The 19,828-nt window shown below is 31.1% G+C and overlaps 2 protein-coding genes across 3 annotated transcripts in view; one reads left to right on the forward strand and one right to left on the reverse strand.

The window, feature by feature from the left end:
* The first annotated feature begins 12,166 nt into the window (after nt 1–12,166).
* LOC136831035 (uncharacterized) lies at nt 12,167–12,948 on the forward strand. The gene is made up of 2 exons (XM_067090980.1): nt 12,167–12,181; nt 12,340–12,948. Exons 1-2 carry the CDS (start codon nt 12,167–12,169, stop codon nt 12,946–12,948), a joined length of 624 nt encoding a protein of 207 aa, XP_066947081.1.
* Nucleotides 12,949–15,906: 2,958 nt separating this feature from the next.
* Nucleotides 15,907–19,828, reverse strand: part of LOC136831347 (HMG box-containing protein 4-like) — a 354,987-nt gene continuing 351,065 nt past the window's right edge. For both annotated transcript variants that reach the window (XM_067091655.1, XM_067091654.1), the window contains exon 6: nt 15,907–16,403. In XM_067091655.1, coding sequence (XP_066947756.1) covers nt 16,230–16,403 — 174 coding nt within the window. In that variant the 3' untranslated portion in view covers nt 15,907–16,229. The remainder of the gene's footprint in view (nt 16,404–19,828) is intronic.

A 19,828-nucleotide genomic window follows, 5' to 3' on the forward strand; every position in this document is an offset into this window, starting at 1 on the left:
TTTTTGGTATTTTAATTTTTATTTTTAGTATTTTTATTTTTGTTTTTATTTTTCTAGTTCTTATTGATATTTTTATTTTTAGTATTTTTATTTTTTTATTATTTTTAGAATTTTTATTTTTATTATTAGTATTTATATTTTTTTATTCTTTGTGCTTTCATTTTTACTTTATTGTGTTAATATTTTTCTTTTAAGTATTTTTTTATTTTCAGTGTTTTTATTTTTATTTTTAGTGTTTTTATTTTAGGTGTTTTTTAATTTTAGTTTTTTTTATTTTTAGTACTTTTATTTTTATTTTTATAATTTTTTTTATTTTTAGATTTTTTAGCATTTCTATTTTCAGTATGTCATTTTTATTTTTTGTAATAGTGTTTGGTGCATTTCATTTTATTTTTAGTATTTTTGTTTTTAGTTTTAGGATTTTTATTTTTAGTTTTAGCATTTTTTATTTTTAGTATTTTTTATTTTTAGTATTTTATGTTTATTTTTATTTTTATTTTTTATTCTTAGTACTTTTATTTTATAGTATTTTATTTTTATTATTTTATTTATATTTTACTTAATTTTATTTCTACTATTTTATTTTTATTTCTATTTTAGTATTTTTTTATTTTCAGTGTTTTTATTTTTATTTTTAGTATTAATATATTTAGTATTTTTATTTATAGTATTGTATTTTTATTTTTAGTATTTTTAATTTTAGTATTTTTATGTTAAGCATTTGTATTTTTAGTATTTTTATTTTTGGAATTTTTTTTATTCTTTTTGTATTATTTTTAGCATATTTTAGTATCTTTATTTTTAGTATTCTTTTTTATTTTTACTATTTTTATCTTTATTTTTACTATTTTTTTACTTTTAATATTTTAATTTTATTTTAGTATTTCATTTATATTTTTAGTATTTTTATTTTTAATATTTACATTTTTATTTTTAGTATTTTTATTTTTATTTTTAGTATTTTAAATTTTTTTATTTTTATTTTTTCTTTTTTTTTTTTTTTTTTATTTTTAGTAATTTTCATTTTATTTTTAGTATTTTATTTATATTTTTGGTATTTTGTAAATTTTTTTATTTTCAGTAATTTTATTTTTATTATCTTTAGTATATTTTATTTTCAGTTTCACTATTTTTATTTTTATTAGTATTTTTATTTTTAATATTTTTATCTTTGTTTTTAGTATTTAATTTTTATTTTTAGTCTTTTATTTTTAGTATTTTCACTTTTATTTTATTTTTGTTTTTAGTAATTTTATATTTATTTTTACTTTTAGGTTTTTATTTTTATTTTTAGTATTTTCATTTTATTTTGAGAAATTTTTTTTATTTGTAGTTTTTTTTGCTTGTATTTTTATTTTTAGTATTTTCAATTTTATTTTTATTTTTTATTTTTTTTTTTTTTTTTTTTTAGTTTTAGTGTTTTTATTTATTTTTACTGTTCTTAATTTTAGTTTTTTTAATTTTAGTATTTTTTTATTTTTATATTTAGTATTTTTATTTTTATTATTAGTTTTTTTTTAGTATTTGTATTTTTAGTATTTTATTTTATTTTCAGGAATTTTATTTGGGGACTGTCATTTTATCTTTATAATTTTTAGTTTTAGGATTTTTATTTTTTGTTTTAGCATTTCTTTATTTTTATTTTTTTTTTAGTCTTTTTTCATTGTTTTTATTTTTTTAGTTCTTACATTTTATTACTTTTTATAGTATTTTATTTTTATTATTTTTATTTATATTTTTCGTAATTTTATTTTTAGTATTTTATTTTTAGTTTTACTGTTTTTTATTTCTAGTATTTTTATTTTTATTTGCAGAATCTTTTTATTTTTAATATTTTATTATTTTTATTTTTTCTTTTATATTTTTAGTATTTTTATTTTTAGTATTTACATTTTTATTTTCACAATTTTTATTTTACTATTTTTATTTTTATTTTAACTTTTTATTTTTAGTATTTTTATGTTTATTTTAGTAATTTTATTTTCCTTTTTTATTTTTTTTATTTTCATTAATTTTATTTTTTATTATAAGTATATTTTTTTATTTTTATTTTTAGTATTTTATTTTCATTTTTTATCTTATTTTTAGTATTTTTATTTTTATAACTTTTACTTTTGGTATTTTTATTATTAGTATTTTCATTATTAATATATTTATTTCTAGTATTTTTATTTTTTATATGTATAGTGTTTTTATATTTGGTAATTTTATTTTTAGCATTTTTATTTTTATTTTTAATTTCATTTTTAGCATTTTTATTTTAGTATTTTTCTTTTGCCTTTTTTATTTTTAGAATTTTTTTTATTCTTATTTTTAGTGTTTTTATTTTTCTTTTTCTATTTACATTTTTTTATTCTTAGTGTTTTTATTTTCAGTTTTTTTTTTAGTATTTTTATTTTTAGTGTTTTGTTTTTATTTGAATATTTTTATTTTTAGTTTTCTTAATTTTATAAATTTCATTTTTATTTTTAGTATTTTTATTTTTTTTATAATTTTTAATTTTATTTTTAGTCTTATTTTTAGTATTTTATTTTTTTAGTATTTTTATTTTAGGATTTTTTTTAGTTTTAACATTTTTTATTTTTAGTAATTTCTCTTATTTTTAGTATTTTTATTCTTATTATACTTATTTCTTTTTAGTATTTATATTAGTACTTTTATTTTATAGGATTTTTTTTAGTACTTTTATTTATATTTTTAGTATTTTTGTTTTTAATTTTTTTTTATTTTTAGAATTTTTATTTTTATTTTTAGTATCTTTATTTTTAGTATTTTTTTAATTTTAGTAATTTTATTTTTAGTGTTCTTATTTTTACTTTTAGTATTTTTATTTTTATTATTTCTTATTTTTATATTTCAGTTTTGTTTTGAGTATTTTTATTTATATTTTTATTATTCTTATTTTTTGTATTTTTATTTTTAGTATTTACATTTTTATTTTCACAATTTTTATTATTTTTAATATTTTTTATTTTATTTTTTGTATTTTTATTCTACTGTTTTTTTTTTTTTTTTTTTTGTTTTTAGCATTTTTTATTTCATTTTTAATATTTTATTTTTTTATTTTCAGTATTTTTATTTTTATTATTTTTAGTATATTTTATTTTTATTTTTAGCACTTTTATTCTTATTTTTAGTTTTTATATTTTTAGCATTTTTATTCTTAATTTTTTCGTATTTTTAATATTTTTTATATCTATTTTTCATATCTTTATTTTTATTACTTTTATTTTTATTATTTTTATTTTTATTATTTTTATTTTCAGAATTTTTTATTTTAGTATTTTCATTATTAATTCTTTTTATTTTTAGTATTTTAATTTTACCAATTTTTTATTTTTAGTGTTTTTATTCTTAGTATTTTTCATTTATTTTCAGAATTTTCATTTTTAGTATTTTTATTTTATTTTTATTTTTTGTATTATTTTTAGCATTTTTATTCCTGGTATTTTCCTTTTTTTTAGAATTTTATATTTATTTATATTTTTATTTTCATTTTTAGTATTTTTTTAAAATTATTTTTAGTATATTTATTTTTAGTATTTTAAGCTTTAATTTTTTAGCATTGTTAATTTATTTTATTTCTACTTTTTTTTTTATTTTTAGCATTTTTATTTTTATTTTTAGGATTATGCTTTTAGTGTTCTTATCTTTTGTATTTTTATTTTTTTTGTATTTTTATTTTTAGTATTATTTTTATTTTCAGTATTTTAATCCTTATTTTTAGAATTTTCATTTTCTTTATTTTTACATTACTATTTTTGGTTTTTCTTTTTAATATTTTATTTTTAGTATTTTTTTTATCTTAGCATTTTATTTTTAGTATTTTTTTATCTTAGTATTTTCATTTTATTTTTATATTTGGTATTTTTATTTTTAGTAATTTTTATCTGTATTTTTTATTTTTAATATTTTTATTTTTTTTTTTTTTTATTTTTATTTTTTTAAAAGTTTTATTTTTAGTATTTTTATTATTAGTATTTTTATTATTATTTTATTATTAGTATTTTCATTTATTGTATTTTTAGTTTTAGTATTTTTTTGCTTTCAGTATTTTTATTTTAATTTATAGTATTTTTATTTTTATTTTCATTTTAAGTATTTTTAGGAATTTTTTTCTTTGTATTTTTATTATTTTTATTTTTTATTTTAGTATGTTTATTTTCACTATTTTCAATTTTATTTCTAGTATTTTTATTTCTAGGTTAACAGTTTTTTGTATTTTTATTTTTTGTATTTTCATTTTTATTTTCATTTTCAGTATTTTTATTTTTAGTATTTTTATTAGTAATTTTAATATTTTTTTTTATTTTTGGTATTTTCCTCAATTTTAGTATTTATTTTCGCTGTTTTTATTTTTATTTTCATTATTTTTAATTTTAGAAAATTTTTTTTATTGTTTTTAGTTGTAGTATTGTTATTTATATGTTTAGTATTTTTATTTTTTTCATTTACATTTTTATTTTTACTATATTATTATTTTTATTTTTTTTATTTACATTTTTATTTTTACTATATTATTAGTATTTTTATTTTTAATTTTACTGTTTTTTTATTTTTAGTATTTTAATTTTTATTTTAAGTAATTTTATTTTGTTTTATTTTTTTCATATTTTTATTTTTATTTTCAGTGTTTTTATTTTTATTATTTTAATATATTTTATTTTTATTTTTAGTATTTTTCTTTTTGTTTTTTGTATCTTATTTTTCATATTTTTATATTTTTATTTTTACAATTTTTACTTCTGGTATTTTTATTTTTGGTACTTTCATTTTTACTATTTTTATTTTTTTACTATTTTTATTGACATTATTTTTATTTTAGAATTTTTATTTTGTGTTTTTATATTTTGTATTTTTATTTTACTTTTAGTATTTTTATTATAGTATTATTTTTAGCATTTTTATTCTTGGTATTTTCCTTTTTAGTTTTTATAGTTTATATTTATTTGTATTTTTATTTTCGATATTTTTTTAATTTTTCTTTTTTATAATTTTTATTTGTATTTTTAGTATTTTTATTTTTCAGTATTGTTAATTCTTTTAGTATTAGCTTTGTTTTTAATTTTAGTATTTTATTTCCATTTTTATTTTTATAATTTTTTTCCATTTTTATTTTTAGTATTTTTAATTTCTGTATTTTTTCAGTATTTTTATTTTTAGGTTTTTTATTTTTCGGATATTGTTTCTAGTGCTTTTACTTTTAGTACCTTTATTTTTATTTTTAATATTTTTTTAGTATTATTAGTATTTTTATTTTCAGTGTTATTTGTTTCAGTTTTTATCTTGATTTTTAGAATTTTCATTTCTATTGTTTTCTTCTTAGTTTTTTTTTTATTTTTAGTATTTTATTTTGATTTTTAATTTTTATTTTTTTTTATTTTTTTTTTTATATTTATATTTTGTTTTTAATGTTTTTTATTTTCATTTTTGTTAGTATTTTTATTTTTAGTATTTCTATTTTTATAATTTTTTGTATCTTATTGTTAGTATTTTTATTTTTATTTTTAGAATTTTTACTTTTAGTATTTTTATTATTAGTTTTTTCATTATTAGTATCTCTATTTTTATTTTTTTTATTATTTTTAGTATTTTTATTTTAACTATTTTTATTTTTAATATTTTTATTTTTAGCATTTTTATGTTGGTATTTTTGTTTTTCCTTATTTTATTTTTAGAATTTTTGGTAAGGGGTCCTTTTTGTACGTTGCATGGTGAAGGTGGCATTTTGTAAAACTAGGGTATATATATATAATATATATATATATATATATATATATATATATATATATATATATATATATATATATATATATATATATATATATATATATATATATATATATATATATATATATATATATATATATATATATATATATATATATATATATATATATATATATATAAAAAAGGAGTCCAGCCACCCAGAAATGAAACTTCTCACAAGTTTTGGCCTAACCAACTCTTCTTAGTATGATTTCACTGATTCTGAGGTTTCAAAATTTTTTGTGGCCAATATTTCCAGTTTCCACAAATCAATCTATGCAAATTTAAACTTCCATAATTGGAGAATGACTCAACTTATCTACCTTCTGTTTCCTTTTTCCAACAAAACGGACCAAAATACCGGGAGTACATTTGGAGCCTCATGTCCATAGCAGGGTTCCCATCTCAGCTATGGGAACTCAAAGTCGGCCTTTTAATTTTTAGAGTAAAAATTCAGGTTCCATGACTCAAGAATGCATCGACATATTGATCTAAAATTTTCAATTTTAATAGAACGGACTAAAATAGTGGGGGTCCATTTGGAGCCTCATGTTCGTGGCAGGGTTCCGCTCGCAGCTACGGGGCCTCAAAGTAGTCGTTTTAATTTTTACAATAAAAATTCAGGGTTCCATTGTTCAGGAATGCCTCGACATATTGATCTGAAATTTGCAATTTTAAGAGAACGGACCAAAAAAGTGGGGGTCCATTTGGAGTCTCATGTCCATGGCAGGGTTCCCCTCTCAGTTACGGGGCCTCAAAGTCAGCCGCTCTAATTTATTAAATAAAAACTCAGGCTTCCATAAATCAAGAATGTCTTAACGTTTGATCTGAAATTTGCATTTGAAGACTCATGACTGGGGCAGGATTCCCCTTTCTGCTACGGGCCCTCAAAGTAGGCCCTGGAATTTTTACTATAAAAATTCAGGCTTCCATAACTCGAGAATGACTCGACGTCTTGACTTGTAATTTTTATTTTCCAACAGAATGGGCGAATATACGGGGGGTCTATTCTAAAACTCATTGCCGTGGCAGGATTCCCCTCTTAACTATGAGGCCTCAAAGTTGGGCTTTTTTGATTTTTAGATATGAACTTTGAAATTTAAAAATGCCACCTGCAGTACCTACAATGCTACAGGAACCTTGAAACTGTAAAATGACACATGGAATACTACCGACAGAGTGCCAATGATGAAAGGCTACCAGCCATATAAATGATAGAAATGAACCTTGCAATTCAAAAATGACACCTGTCATACTGTTGAAGCAAGAGTCTTCAGTGAAGAAGAAGGAGTCTTCAGTGAGGATTTTGGAGCCAGTGCGAAGGCGGTGTCATTTTCTAAAACTAGACCATAGTCATTCATGTAATAATGGCCACCTCCGGCGATTCCAGAGGAAATCTTTGGTAAGGGGTCCTTTTTGTGGGTTTGATTGTGGGGTCCAGGGACCCAATTTAGCCAGGAGCCTTGCATTGCATGGTGAAGGTGGCATTTTCTAAAACTAGGGTATATAGAAAAAAAGTCCAGCCGCCCGGAAATGAAACTTCTCACAATTTTCGACCTAACCAACTCTTCTTAGTATGATTTCATTAATTTTCATGTTTCAAAATATTTTGGGGCCAATATTTCCAGTTTCCACCAATTAATCTATGCAAATTCAGACTTCCATAATTGGAGAATGACTCAACTTATCTTCTGTTTCCTTTTTCCATCAAAACGGACCAAAATACCGGGAGTACATTTGGAGCCTCATGTCCATAGCTGGGTTCCCCTCTCAGTTACAGGGCCTTAAAGTCGGCCTTTTAATTTTTACAATAAAAATTCAGGCTTCCCTAACTCAAGAATGCATCGACGTATTAATCTGAAATTTTCAATTTTAATAGAACGGACCAAAATAGTGGGGTCCATTTGGAGCCTCATGTTCGTGGCAGGGTTCCACTCTCAGCTAAGGGGCCTCAAAGTCGGCGCTTTACTTTTTGCGATAAAAATTCAGGGTTCCATAACTCAGGAATGCATCGACGTATTGATCTAAAATTTGCAATTTTAAGAGAACGGACCAAAAGAGTGGTGGTCCATTTGGAGTCTCATGTCCGTGGCAGGGTTCCCTCTCAAGTACGGAGATTCAAAGTTGGCTGTTTTAACTTATAAAATAAAAATTCAGGCTTCCATAAATCAAAAATGCCTCGACGTTTTGATCTGGAGTTTGCATTTTTTAATAGAACGGACCAAAATACTGGGGGTCCATTTGGAGACTCATGACTGGGGCAGGATTCCACTTTCTGCTACTGGGCCTCAAAGTAGGCCGTGGAATTTTGACAACAAAATTCAGGCTTCCATGACTCGAGAATGACTTGACATATTGACCTGTAATTTTCATTTTCCAATATATTTTCCTTTTCTTAATGATTTTTTAAATTAGTTTTTTACTTAAATCTTGAATGTTTTTAACGGCATTTTTATATACAAAACGTATTTGACCATTCAGACTTTAACCCTCTCACCCCCGCCGTATATGGCAATTTGGGAAGCCTTACCCACGGACTATTTTGGATTGCAAACGCATTTTGTAATATTTTTTTCAAATCGCGGTGGCGGACTTAATTTTCGTCAGAAAGAGGTCAGGTTGGTCACGTTCTTTTGAAAAATGACTGAATTTTACGATGCAGGCATAAAAATTTTTTAAAAATCTGTGTAAATAGCCTTTATCATTTGGTGAACTTTGCTGATAACAAAATTTTTTTTCTTTTATCGTATATATTACACAACACAGGAATTTCATATTTTACCATTGTATAGAGCAATTATTTAGCTACAAAACGGTATATGTAACTTTGTATTTAGATGGAATGAAACAGAAAAAAATGGGATAAGTAAAATTATCGAAAGCAAAATTTTCTTTAGAGGGAGTAGTGCAAACCAGCGATCGCAACAGTTTTTTTGAAATCCTCACCATCCGGTTATTTTTCAAGTAATTTGGGTGACTTTGCTGTCATTGGGAAGCTAAATTATTGTTAATGACTGGGTAAACATAAAAAATGGCCTATGAGATGTTTAAATGCCCTTGCATTGAGAGGGAAGATAAAAAAAAAGAAAAAAAGCTAATAAACGTAAAATAATTGACTGTAGTAAGTAAGATGTTGGACAAACACATTTGAATATAATTTTGTTGTAAAGCTCAATTCTTTAGCTTTACAATAGTATAAAAACTTTGGTAATTACGAGAAAATAAAGTGGAGAAAAAATTGTCAAGCGCACGTATATGAAAAGTCAAGTTTAGCCGCTGGCTTGGCCGAAAACACACAACGTAGAAATTTTTTTCAAATCCTTACCATACAGTTATTTTACGAGTAATTTTGCTGTCATTGTGAAGGTAAATGATTATAAATTACTGGGTGAGCATCAGAAATGGACTATGAGATTCTAAATGCCCTTGCATTGAGAGGGAAGATAAAAAAAAGAAAAAAAGCAAATAAACGTAAAATAATTGACTGTAGTAAGTAAGATGTTGCACAAACACATCTGAATATAATTTTGTTGTAAACCCCGTCTTTAGCTTTACAATAGTATAAAAACTTTGGTAATTACGAGAAAATAAAGTGGAGAAAAATATTGTCAAGCGTACGTATATGAAAAGTCAAGTTTAGCCGCAGGCGTGGCTGAAAACACACTATGTAGAAATTTTTTTCAAATCCTTACCACACGGTTATTTTTCCAGTAATACGGGTGATTTTGCTGTCATTGTGAATGTAAAATATTGTAAATTACTAGGTGAGCATAAAAAATGGCCTGTGAGATGTCTAAATGCCCTTGCATTGAGAGGGAAGAAAAAAAAAGAAGAAAAAGCGAATAAACGTAAAATAATTGACTGTAGTAAGATGCTGCACAAACACATTTGAATATATTTTTGTTGTAAAGCCCAAATCTTTAGCTTTACAATCATATAAAAACATTGGTAATTACAAGAAAAAGTGGAGAAAAAAATTTGTAACCGCACCCACCCATTACTCAATTTGAAATTGTGGCGGGCTTGCACAAAAACCCAAAAAACACCAAAATAAAAAAACATACACACTCACCTTGCACTTAAGACTCAAGACGAGGCTCGGCTGCTGGGAGGTAGATGAGGCCGTCGTATTAACCACAATCGCAAACAACCATAAACACAACACGGAAATATAAAAAAAAACAAGGAAATAGAACCATATACACACAATAAAATAGCACACCAACAAGAAAAACTAACAACTCTCGGAAAAACGTACAAAAAACTGTCCAACACGAAACCACTGACTGGCACTAGCTCTGACTAAAGACTGACCCCCGATTACACAACACTCAGGCGAAGACAAACGGACACGCAGTCACACCCAAACAAACGACCAACTCCCGAACAGCAGAATAACTCGTCAACAATTACGCACTCTCTCTCTCTCTCTCAACTTAGGTTTCATAAAACTCTCTCTCTCTCTCCCTCTCACACACACAAACACACACACACACCCACACAGTTCTTTCAAATATAATTTGCGTAATGGCTAGTTACTCATGCATTACTATAGAACACGTACGCGTACGTGGTTGGGGGTTAAAGGGTGAGTTTTGCTACACGTACAGGTACGTGCTTTTGGGGGCGAGAGGGTTAATTTTATCTTTATTGTATTTTACTTTAGATTTTTTCATAAAACATTGTTATAAGAATATATCCATAAACGGTAAACTAATATCAGTCATCAAAAAGAGGGCAAAACTACGAAAAATATCCTAATCAAATTTATTTTTTCTACTTTTTACATATTTCATTATTTTCCTTTTTTTTTAATGATTTTTAAGTTGATTTTTGTCTTAAATCTTGAATGTTTTTAACGGTATTTTTTATATGAAAAAACTATCTGATCTTTAACTTTGTTTTATCGCATAAATTAGGTATTGAATTCGTGAAACATTTTCATGATAGTAAATCATGTATATTTTTAGATTTAATTCTACTGAATAAAATTCTATTAAATAAAATGATACCAAAAATCAAGAAATAAAATTTTATATAAAATTTAATGAATGCAAAAATAATAATAATATAATAATAATAATAATAATTTACTTATATTCATCATGCCCTTCGGGCTGAGGAACGCAGGGGCGACTTTCCAGAGACTGATGGACAGCATCCTGGGGGACCTGAACTTCTGCGTCTGCTACGTAAATGACATTTTAATTTTTTCCAGATCCCACACAGAACACTTCCTGGGCCACGAGGTATCCCCAGGAGACGTCCGCCCACTCGCATCGAAAGTCGAAGCTGTCACCAGGTTCCTCAGCCCTACCTCCGTCAGGGCCATACAAGCATTCCTCGGGATGGCCAACTACTACAGGAGGTTCATCCCCGGGGTCGCACACACCATGACGGAGATCCTGAAGGGCCATCAGAAGACCTTAGTGTGGGGGCCCGACCAGCAGCGGGCCTTCTCCCTGACGAAGGCCACCCTTGCCAAGGCGGTCCTCGTCAAGGTAACCGATTGGCCCACCAGGACCCCAACGGACCCCTCCAGCTAACGACGGACGTCAGCAACGTCGCCTGTGGGGCCATCCTGGAGCAGGTCATCGCCGGAGCCCCTCAGCCCATCGCCTTCTTCAGCAGGAAGTTCAGCCGCGCTATAGCACCTTCGACAGGGAACTCTGCGCTGTGTACTGGGCGGTACATCACTTCAAGTTCCTCCTGGAGGGCACGCCCTTCACAATTTGGACAGACCACCAGTCGCTGGTCCACGCCTTCACAAAGCAGGGGGATGCATGGTCCTCCAAACAGCAGTGGCATCTCGCGGCCATCGCAGAGTTCACCTGCACCATCAAATACCTCCCAGGCAGGAAGAACCCTGTAGCAGACGCCCTCTCGAGGATCGAACTCAACACAGTGCAGCTAGGGATCCACTACGAGGACCTCGCCCAGGAGCAGGCCACCGACCCAGAGGTTCCAGCTTAACGCACCACCATCACGTCGCTCAAGTGGAAGGACGTGCCCCTCGCCCCTGGGGGGCCAACACTGCTGAGCGACGTAAGCACCGGCCACCCCGCCGCTGGTACCCGCCTCCCGCCGCCGTCTAGTTTTCGACATCATCCATGGGCTGTCCCACCCCTCTGGCAGGACGACAGCCAAGCTGCTGGCAGAGAAGTTCATCTGGCACAGCATATGGAAGGACACGACAACCTGGGCGAGGCAGTGCATCCGGTGCCAGACCAGCAAAGTAGGGCACCACACCGAGTCGGGGGTGAGCGACTTCCCCCAGCCAGGAAGGCGTTTCGGACACATCCATGTCGATGTGGTAGGTCCCCTTCCCCCATCAGGCGGGGCCAGGTATCTTCTGGCGGTCGTCGACCACTCCACCAGGTGGCCCGAAGAGACGCCCATGGAAGAAGCCACCGTCAGTGCATGCGCCGAGGCCCTCCTCTCCAGCTGGATCAGCCGGTGTCCCAGACCATATAACAACAGACAGGGGCCCAGCCTTCCTGTCCAAGCTGGGGACCACCCTGGCACGCCTGCTGAGGACCACTCACCACATCGCCGCCTACAACCCCGCAGCCAACGGAATGGTGGAAAGATTTCACAGGTCCCCTCGTGGCCTGCTGCACCACCGAGAATTGGAAGTACCAGCTGTCCTGGGTCCTCTTCGGGCTGAGGACCACCCCCAGAGCCAACAGCAACCCGTCCGCAGCAGAAAAAGTCTATGGGGAATCTCTCATAGTCCCGGGCGAACTCGTCATGGGAGATCGCCACAACCTGACAACCCAGAGGCTCCGAGACACGGTCAGAGAGTTCACCCCCTGCCAGCGGACGTACACCGACAGGACGACCCCCTCCACGCCTCCCGGTCAGTCCTCCACCACCCACGTCTTCGTCAGGAACGACGCCGTCCGCCCACCCTTAACCAGGTCCTACAGGGAGCCCTTCCTCGTGCTGGAGAGAAACAAAAAGGCACTCCGGCTGGCCATCCACGGGAAGAACGACTGGGTGTCGATAGACTGCCTCAAGCCTGCACTGTTGGAGGAGGACGTCGGCGACACCCCTCAAGGTCCTCCACAGGAGATGTCGCCCCTGCAGCCCACAAGAAAGTCGCGTGGCCGCCCCCGTAAGGCCCTAGACTCAGGCAGCGCTGCAGCCAACGGCTCCCGCACGCAACGCACCCCCTAGCTGACATCGCGGAGCCGTGGCCCTCTCCAACGGCCCAGCAGATACCTGCTTTAATCAGACGTTACCTACATTTTGGGGGGGGGAGAAGTATTGTAAAGTCCCCGCTCCACAGGTTTTCTTTAGTGAACCTCCTGTTTTCTACGGTGCCTTTTCTCCTGACCCTAGGTCGCAATACCTAGCCATGTTTTATTTGTGTAAATATGCATTTATTACTTACTCATTTGTGCCCTTTTGTATTGTACATGCGTCAGAGCATTGTTGTGTCTAAATCTGTTAATTTTATTTGTCACGTTATCTGTATTTACATGTCCTGTTTCACATTGAGAACAATTGACCCCAGGTCACCTGTATGACCTTGTATGTCTTTGCACTGACATCCACACGCCACTTCATAAGCGGCCTGCTCCCTTAATAAACTAGCAGTCAATGTCTACCTGCTCTCTCTTTTGCACCCCCTCACAGATTTACTTCAGAGGACAAAGGATTAGAAAATTATGAGAGGACAATTACTGTAGAAGAGTTGTTGAAAACAGAGGAAGGGACAAGGCAGAGAAGTGATAAGGAACATAAAGAACGTGAAGATGCCAGATTGCACAAAAGAAACAAAAACACTGGTCATTCTGCTCTTCTTCCTGTTCCTCCATATATGACACTAGATCACAAATAAAATTCGACAGCAGTTTTAAAGGAACAAAACTAGGTGCTCATCTCTCCAATAGGAAAAAAGATATTGGTGAATATTGAGCCAGCTGACTTCTGAGCAAATCTGACTTCCAATCTGAAGAAGTCTCACAGACCATAGTTGGGGGAAACCTGAAGTGTTGGGGTTTTAGTGATAGTTGTGGGAGGATTGTGAATTAAGGTTGATGAGAAGATTAGGGTTCTTGAATTAGGTTAGGGTTCTTTTAGGTGGTCGTGGTAATATTAAGACTGAAATAGTTTAAGTTACAGTTCTGTAGGTTAAGGTAATTAATTAGGTTAAGGTTCTTTTGATAGAAGGGCAGGGAAAACTATACTATTAAGACTAGGTAGGATAAGGTTAGGTTAAGTTTCCGTTCTGTAGATTAAGGTAATAAATTAGGTTATGGAAAGTTGAGTTTAATTTAACAACCTCCAAATCTTTTCCCATCATACTGCCCCAATTGTGTACCATAAAAAGCCCCTACATCTCTCTCTTCTAGCCTATGCACACAATTGCATTATCTTTTGGTTTGAAAAATAAATAATGAGAAAATGCAATAAAAATATAAATGAGAATACTGTAGCAGAAAATATAAATAAGAAGTGAAAGCATGTGTGTGTTACTGTACTTAGATTTCGATGTAAACATACCTTGGTTATTGTTCTCTTTCTCTCGTACCCTATGCACACGATTGCACTTTTCTTTTGGATTACAAGGAAAAAAATGAGAAAATACAGTAAAAATATAAATGAGAAACTGTAACATACAATATAAATAAAAAGTGAAGGAGTGTGTGCTACTGTTGTTGTTGTTGTTGTGGTTCCCCAGACTCTGTTATGCCAGGAAGCCTGCACCGCGCAAGAAGGACACCACGCTTACTGGATCTGACCATAACTGTGTGGTAGTGTGGATGTTGTGTTGTTGTCTAAGGGCTGCCAAGTTAGGGCAATCTACTAAGAGATGTGTAATTGTGTGGGGACTAACTTGGCAGAGCAGACATATGTCTGTGCTACTGTACTTTTCCTTTACTTCAATGCAAACATACCTGAGTTATTGTTTCTCTTTCTCTCTCTCTCTCTACCGTATCTCAGGACTGTACAAATCCAGTAATAAAACGTGAATTACTGTATCATAAACATAAAAACATGAAAGCAAACAAGCTCTATCAAGTCTGGTCTACCTAGCCATCTTCACCCATCCAACACTGCATCCCCACTCTCTCCCAGCAATAGAAACTGCTCCCCAACTCCCCCTTTTCTGAGCATTCCTCTACACAGCCTTATTGCCCCTCCTCTCCGATGGTAGCAAGCCATCTGACCAACCCCCCACACCATGGAAACTTCTCGAGGCTTCTCCCCAAACCCTATTCCAGACAGTCTGAATGTAGGCAGTGTTACCAACATTTTCTTGAGGCCATGAAGTATTTCCAACCATCGGAGGGTGGTTTTTTCAAATTATTAAAAATTTTTATGTATCATATATCGTTGGGGCCTTGATCCCCGGTCCAGGTGTGTCGGATAATGTCAAGTTTCGGATAGTGGCAATCCAGATAATTGAGGGATTATTGTATAGCGTAACATTATACTGATTTTTTGGTAATTCTGAATATAATTCGTGAATGAAATATATTGGTCACATTCACCAGCACTGGAAATAGAGCATCCATAACATTTGGCTTTATGATGTTCTTGATTCCCTAATATTTTTGGATTTGGTTTCTGCTGATATCTTTGAAATCTCAAATAAATGAAATTCATTAGTTCACATTTCCATCATAAAGCTTCAGACCATACCTAAGATGCCATTTTCTTAGCTTTCCCTAACTGGTGTTTAAAGCTATTATCTGAGAAAGGATTATTTTTCAAATTTTTTAGCAAAAATTTTGAAATCAGTAAGAAAATATTCCAAGTTCTATGTATGACTGCGCAAAATCAGTAAGAAAATATTCCAAGTCCTATGTATGACTGCGGTGTTTTCATAACTTATAAATCTTTATTTTCAGAATTAAAGTATGCTATGGCACAGTCACAATAACTTGCATTACATATTTTCTCTTTCCATCTCATTCAGTTTACAAAATTCATCTTTTTTTCTTCTGACTTTATATTTTCTGTGTTGACTTGGGTAATCCATGGCTGTAATGGTAAACCTTTTTTTTTTTTTATCTAATCCTTTAGGTAAGTACCATGAATGTGGAATATCAGATTATTAGTAAAACTGTGCACACATTTTTGTAGAATGTAACTTATGTGTATGTGAGGACTTAAAAATTGAAAAAACCTGCATTATATTTTACTTGACAGGCAAAATTTTTAGCTATCTTACATTTGTATTAAGTTTCAACACCTAAATTTACTGAAAAAGTTGAGGTTATACAAAAGCAATAAAGTCTCATAAACAAGTAGGTAATATCAAAATAATTCCAACTAAACATGACAAATAATATACAGAAACTTATTCAGATCCTTCCAAAAGACAACTTTTACTTTGTCAACTCAAATGATTTAATGTAAAGAAATCAATAAGGTATACTGTACAGTACTTATCTCTATATAGTGCAATGATGATATAGTTCACATTAAAATTAAGAAAACTTAATCTATACAATGCCAGGCATTATGTAAGCAATATTATCAAGGATGTTCATTAATGTTGCATCTGGTACTGCACCTCGCATCTGTTCCACTTGGGCAGTGAGACAAGTAAGAGGGCCCAAAACACACAGCATGGAATCCAACAGCACAGAAAGGCTTCCTGATACTGCTATCTGACCCTGAAAAGAATAAAATTTTAAATATATACTTATGCATCTTGATGTAGCATATAGATATACAGTGCTCCCCCGTTTTTACACGGGGATAGGTTCCAGAGCCTACTGCGGAAATGCAAAAATCCCCTCTGAAAATGCTTATAACTGCCAAATACCCTGTACCCCTTAAACTGCCTATTTTAACATTTCACTGCTTAATTTGATAGTTAAAACAAAAATATACCTTAAATTATCATACTAAAACAATTTAATATAATTTCAAACAAAAACACACCCTAACCCATCATCTCAAAACACCCAAAGTAACCTTACATTATGGTACTGTACTCTCCTACTAATGTTACTCATAAGTAGGCTATATACACCCCTAAAACTCTTATAACTGCTATTTTAACAGTTCACCGCTAAACTTTACAGTTCAAACAAAAATATACCTCAAACTACTGCTACTCTTAAGTATCCCCTATCATTGAGACGCACGTTTTCTTTGGTCTACAAAACTGCACACTGTTCTGTGCATACTGTAATATTTTACGAATATTGACCTTTTCCTGTGTTGTAAGATGATTTTGAAAATATATTTACTGTGCAGGTACATATTTTAGGATAGTACTAGTACTGTATAGAGTATCTAAAATACGTGGATAGTTTAGAACAACGGGACATGTACCTCCACACAGACTGCTAGGTTTGTTATGTCATGCTAATATTTTCATAATTACGTACAAATACATTTATGATAAAGAAAAAAAATTTACTACAGTAAGTTCTTGGTTTATGTCATTTTGTGGTTACAGTAAACGCCAGTATTAGCGGGGGATGGATACCACACCCCCTGCGAATAGCTAGAACCTGCGAATACTTAGAACCCTTCTAAAAACACTTAGAATTGCCTATTTTCATAGTTCAAACACACAAAAACATACTAAAAATGCTTATACACATATTATCCTACTTACGATGGGGTTAGGTTTCCAAAAAACTTGTTTGTTGGAATAAACGTATCTCGAATATAGCCTAGCCTACACTAGGGTATTCAGTACCATGTGTACATATATGGTAGCCTAGCCTACACTATAAAGTACACATACACGGTATAGTAATTATTAATATCAGCTAATTCTGGAGGTTCATGCAGTGACATGATAATTCAATACAAAGGGAAACTGAATAACAAACAAGAATTAGCTTAGCCTACACTATGGTATATCGTATACATATACCGTACCCTAGCCTACATTATACTGTCATCTATATTCACATACTGTATTATACAAACATCAACATAACAAATATGCATCTTTAAAATGTTATGCCTTAATTCACTGTATCCAATAATATTGTATATATTCTTATATTGCTTTTGTATTATAAATTGTGATCATAGCAATCAATGTTTTGGTTTGGAAATCGTTTATGCAGTGTTTATTTCACTGTGTTTAACTCAGTTCAGAGCTTTTCTTGCATGTAGTTTGCATAAATGAATCTCAAGACATTTATTTGTATGGGGCAAGGTTATTTTTCGTTATACTCTACGAAGTATTTTTAAGTCGAAATATAACTTAAATACGTCTCGTTGTGAAATTAATTTAGCTATTTTTTTCATTAATAGATGACATTGGCCGTTTGGGGTGTTTGTTTTGTGTAAAAAAAAATCAAGATTCCATTCGCCATTTTCACTTTATTTCATCATGACACGAGCTTTACGTATTTATCGTTTATCGGTGTAAATATAGCAGTAATGTGTTCTTTCATGCCCAGTAGTTTTGATTAAAATACTTTCTCTCCAATTTTAATTATGGTCGAGTTTTATCCATGTTGCCAATGCATGATAATTTATAGTCATTAGCAACTTGAACATTGTTTTCTCAGCTTCAGCTACAACTTACAGCTTAAATTTAGCAATATATTTCCTTGCCAATCTTTTTTCCATACCCAATAAGGGTATAATGTAAAAATATATCAGTCCTATTCTACTTAACTTCATTTGTACTATAACTACGGTAATTGTGTATTACCGTACGATGGTTGAAATAAAAGCAAAAGGGCTGTTGTTATCTGATTCGGTGATAAGCAAAACAACAGTTTCTTGGTCGGTTGTTTATGGCTATAAACATTTACGCAAGAGTATAACATTACTAAAACAGGTTTTGATTAGGAAAAACCTATTTTTGGTAGTCGCTGTTGAGTCCTCAAGAAGTTAGCCCCATGGTGTGCTAGCGCTAAATGGTGACTAGACTAGTATCAAAGAAATATTTTTCTACCCTGGTCTTGTAGCCGGGTATTGTGTCGTAATGAAAACACTATGACGTGATAGTATAATGGTCTCAAAGATAAGAACACATTTTCCCTTATCTTCAGTGAAGCTGAGCCCGGTTTTTCCTACGTCAAAAAATACAAGAAATGGCTACTGCACATGTGTGTCTGCTATCTTGTTTATGACCAGGGCAGGCAAAAGACCAGCTCCATTACTCTCTGCTGGTCAATGTAGGATGATCCCTTGCCCAACTCTCATGCCTTTTGTCAGGGAAGTGGGAGGGTTTTCAGGACTCAAAGCGACTACCAAAAATAGTTTTTTCCTACGTCAAAACCTATTTTTTTATAGTGTAGTGCTGTTTCGTCCTCAAGGAGCTTTACAAAAGAAACTGACAAGTGACAAAAGGCTTACGCTCTCAAAATTTTAATCCCAAAAACCAAAAACAAAAACATTTATGGACTGAGGTCAAGCCACAAGTTTCAAGCCCCATTCCTTATTCTAAAAAACCTTTTGGGGTTTTGGTAACAAGAAACGAGAAACTAAACAAGAACTTTCATTTTTAGGGTGAATTTCTGTAGTGACTTACCTAAGTATGCTGGGTGTGGTGGCAGTCTTTTTGTATCTTCTCCAGCAATAGTCAGCATACTCACCCATTAGGAGGACCCCTAGTTTTCTGCTGTAGAGCCTATGGGGTCAAGACTAACCATAACACCTACTGACATGCAGTGCAGACGAATTTGTTTGAGCTCATGGCAGTAGTGTTTTAAGAACAGTCTTTGATGCCCACCCTGTATTTTTGGAGACTTCTTCAAAAGAGACATTTCTGAAGAAGGCCAACGAAGTACTTACTTTCTTAATGTCACGTGACCTAGGAAAGGAGTGTGGGTTTGCTTCTTTTAATGAGGGGCACTAAAATTATTCTTAGCCCTTGTAGAGAGAGTGGTTTATTCGTGCTAGGGTGTAGGAAAATCGGGCCTTCTGGGATGTTTGCCGTGACCTCTAGTTAAACCTTAAGTGCTTGAACTGGGCATAATGTTTTGTCTGCTAAATTAAGTTTTCTTATTAGAATATATTTCCTTCTTAAAGGATCCTAATTCTTGGCCAGGAATGACGGTCCTGGGGACAATAATAATTGATTATCAGCAGTTTGTGTGATATATCGTCCCCGTGT

Source organism: Macrobrachium rosenbergii, chromosome 48 (assembly GCF_040412425.1).
Source record: "Macrobrachium rosenbergii isolate ZJJX-2024 chromosome 48, ASM4041242v1, whole genome shotgun sequence".
NCBI lineage: Eukaryota > Metazoa > Arthropoda > Malacostraca > Decapoda > Palaemonidae > Macrobrachium > Macrobrachium rosenbergii.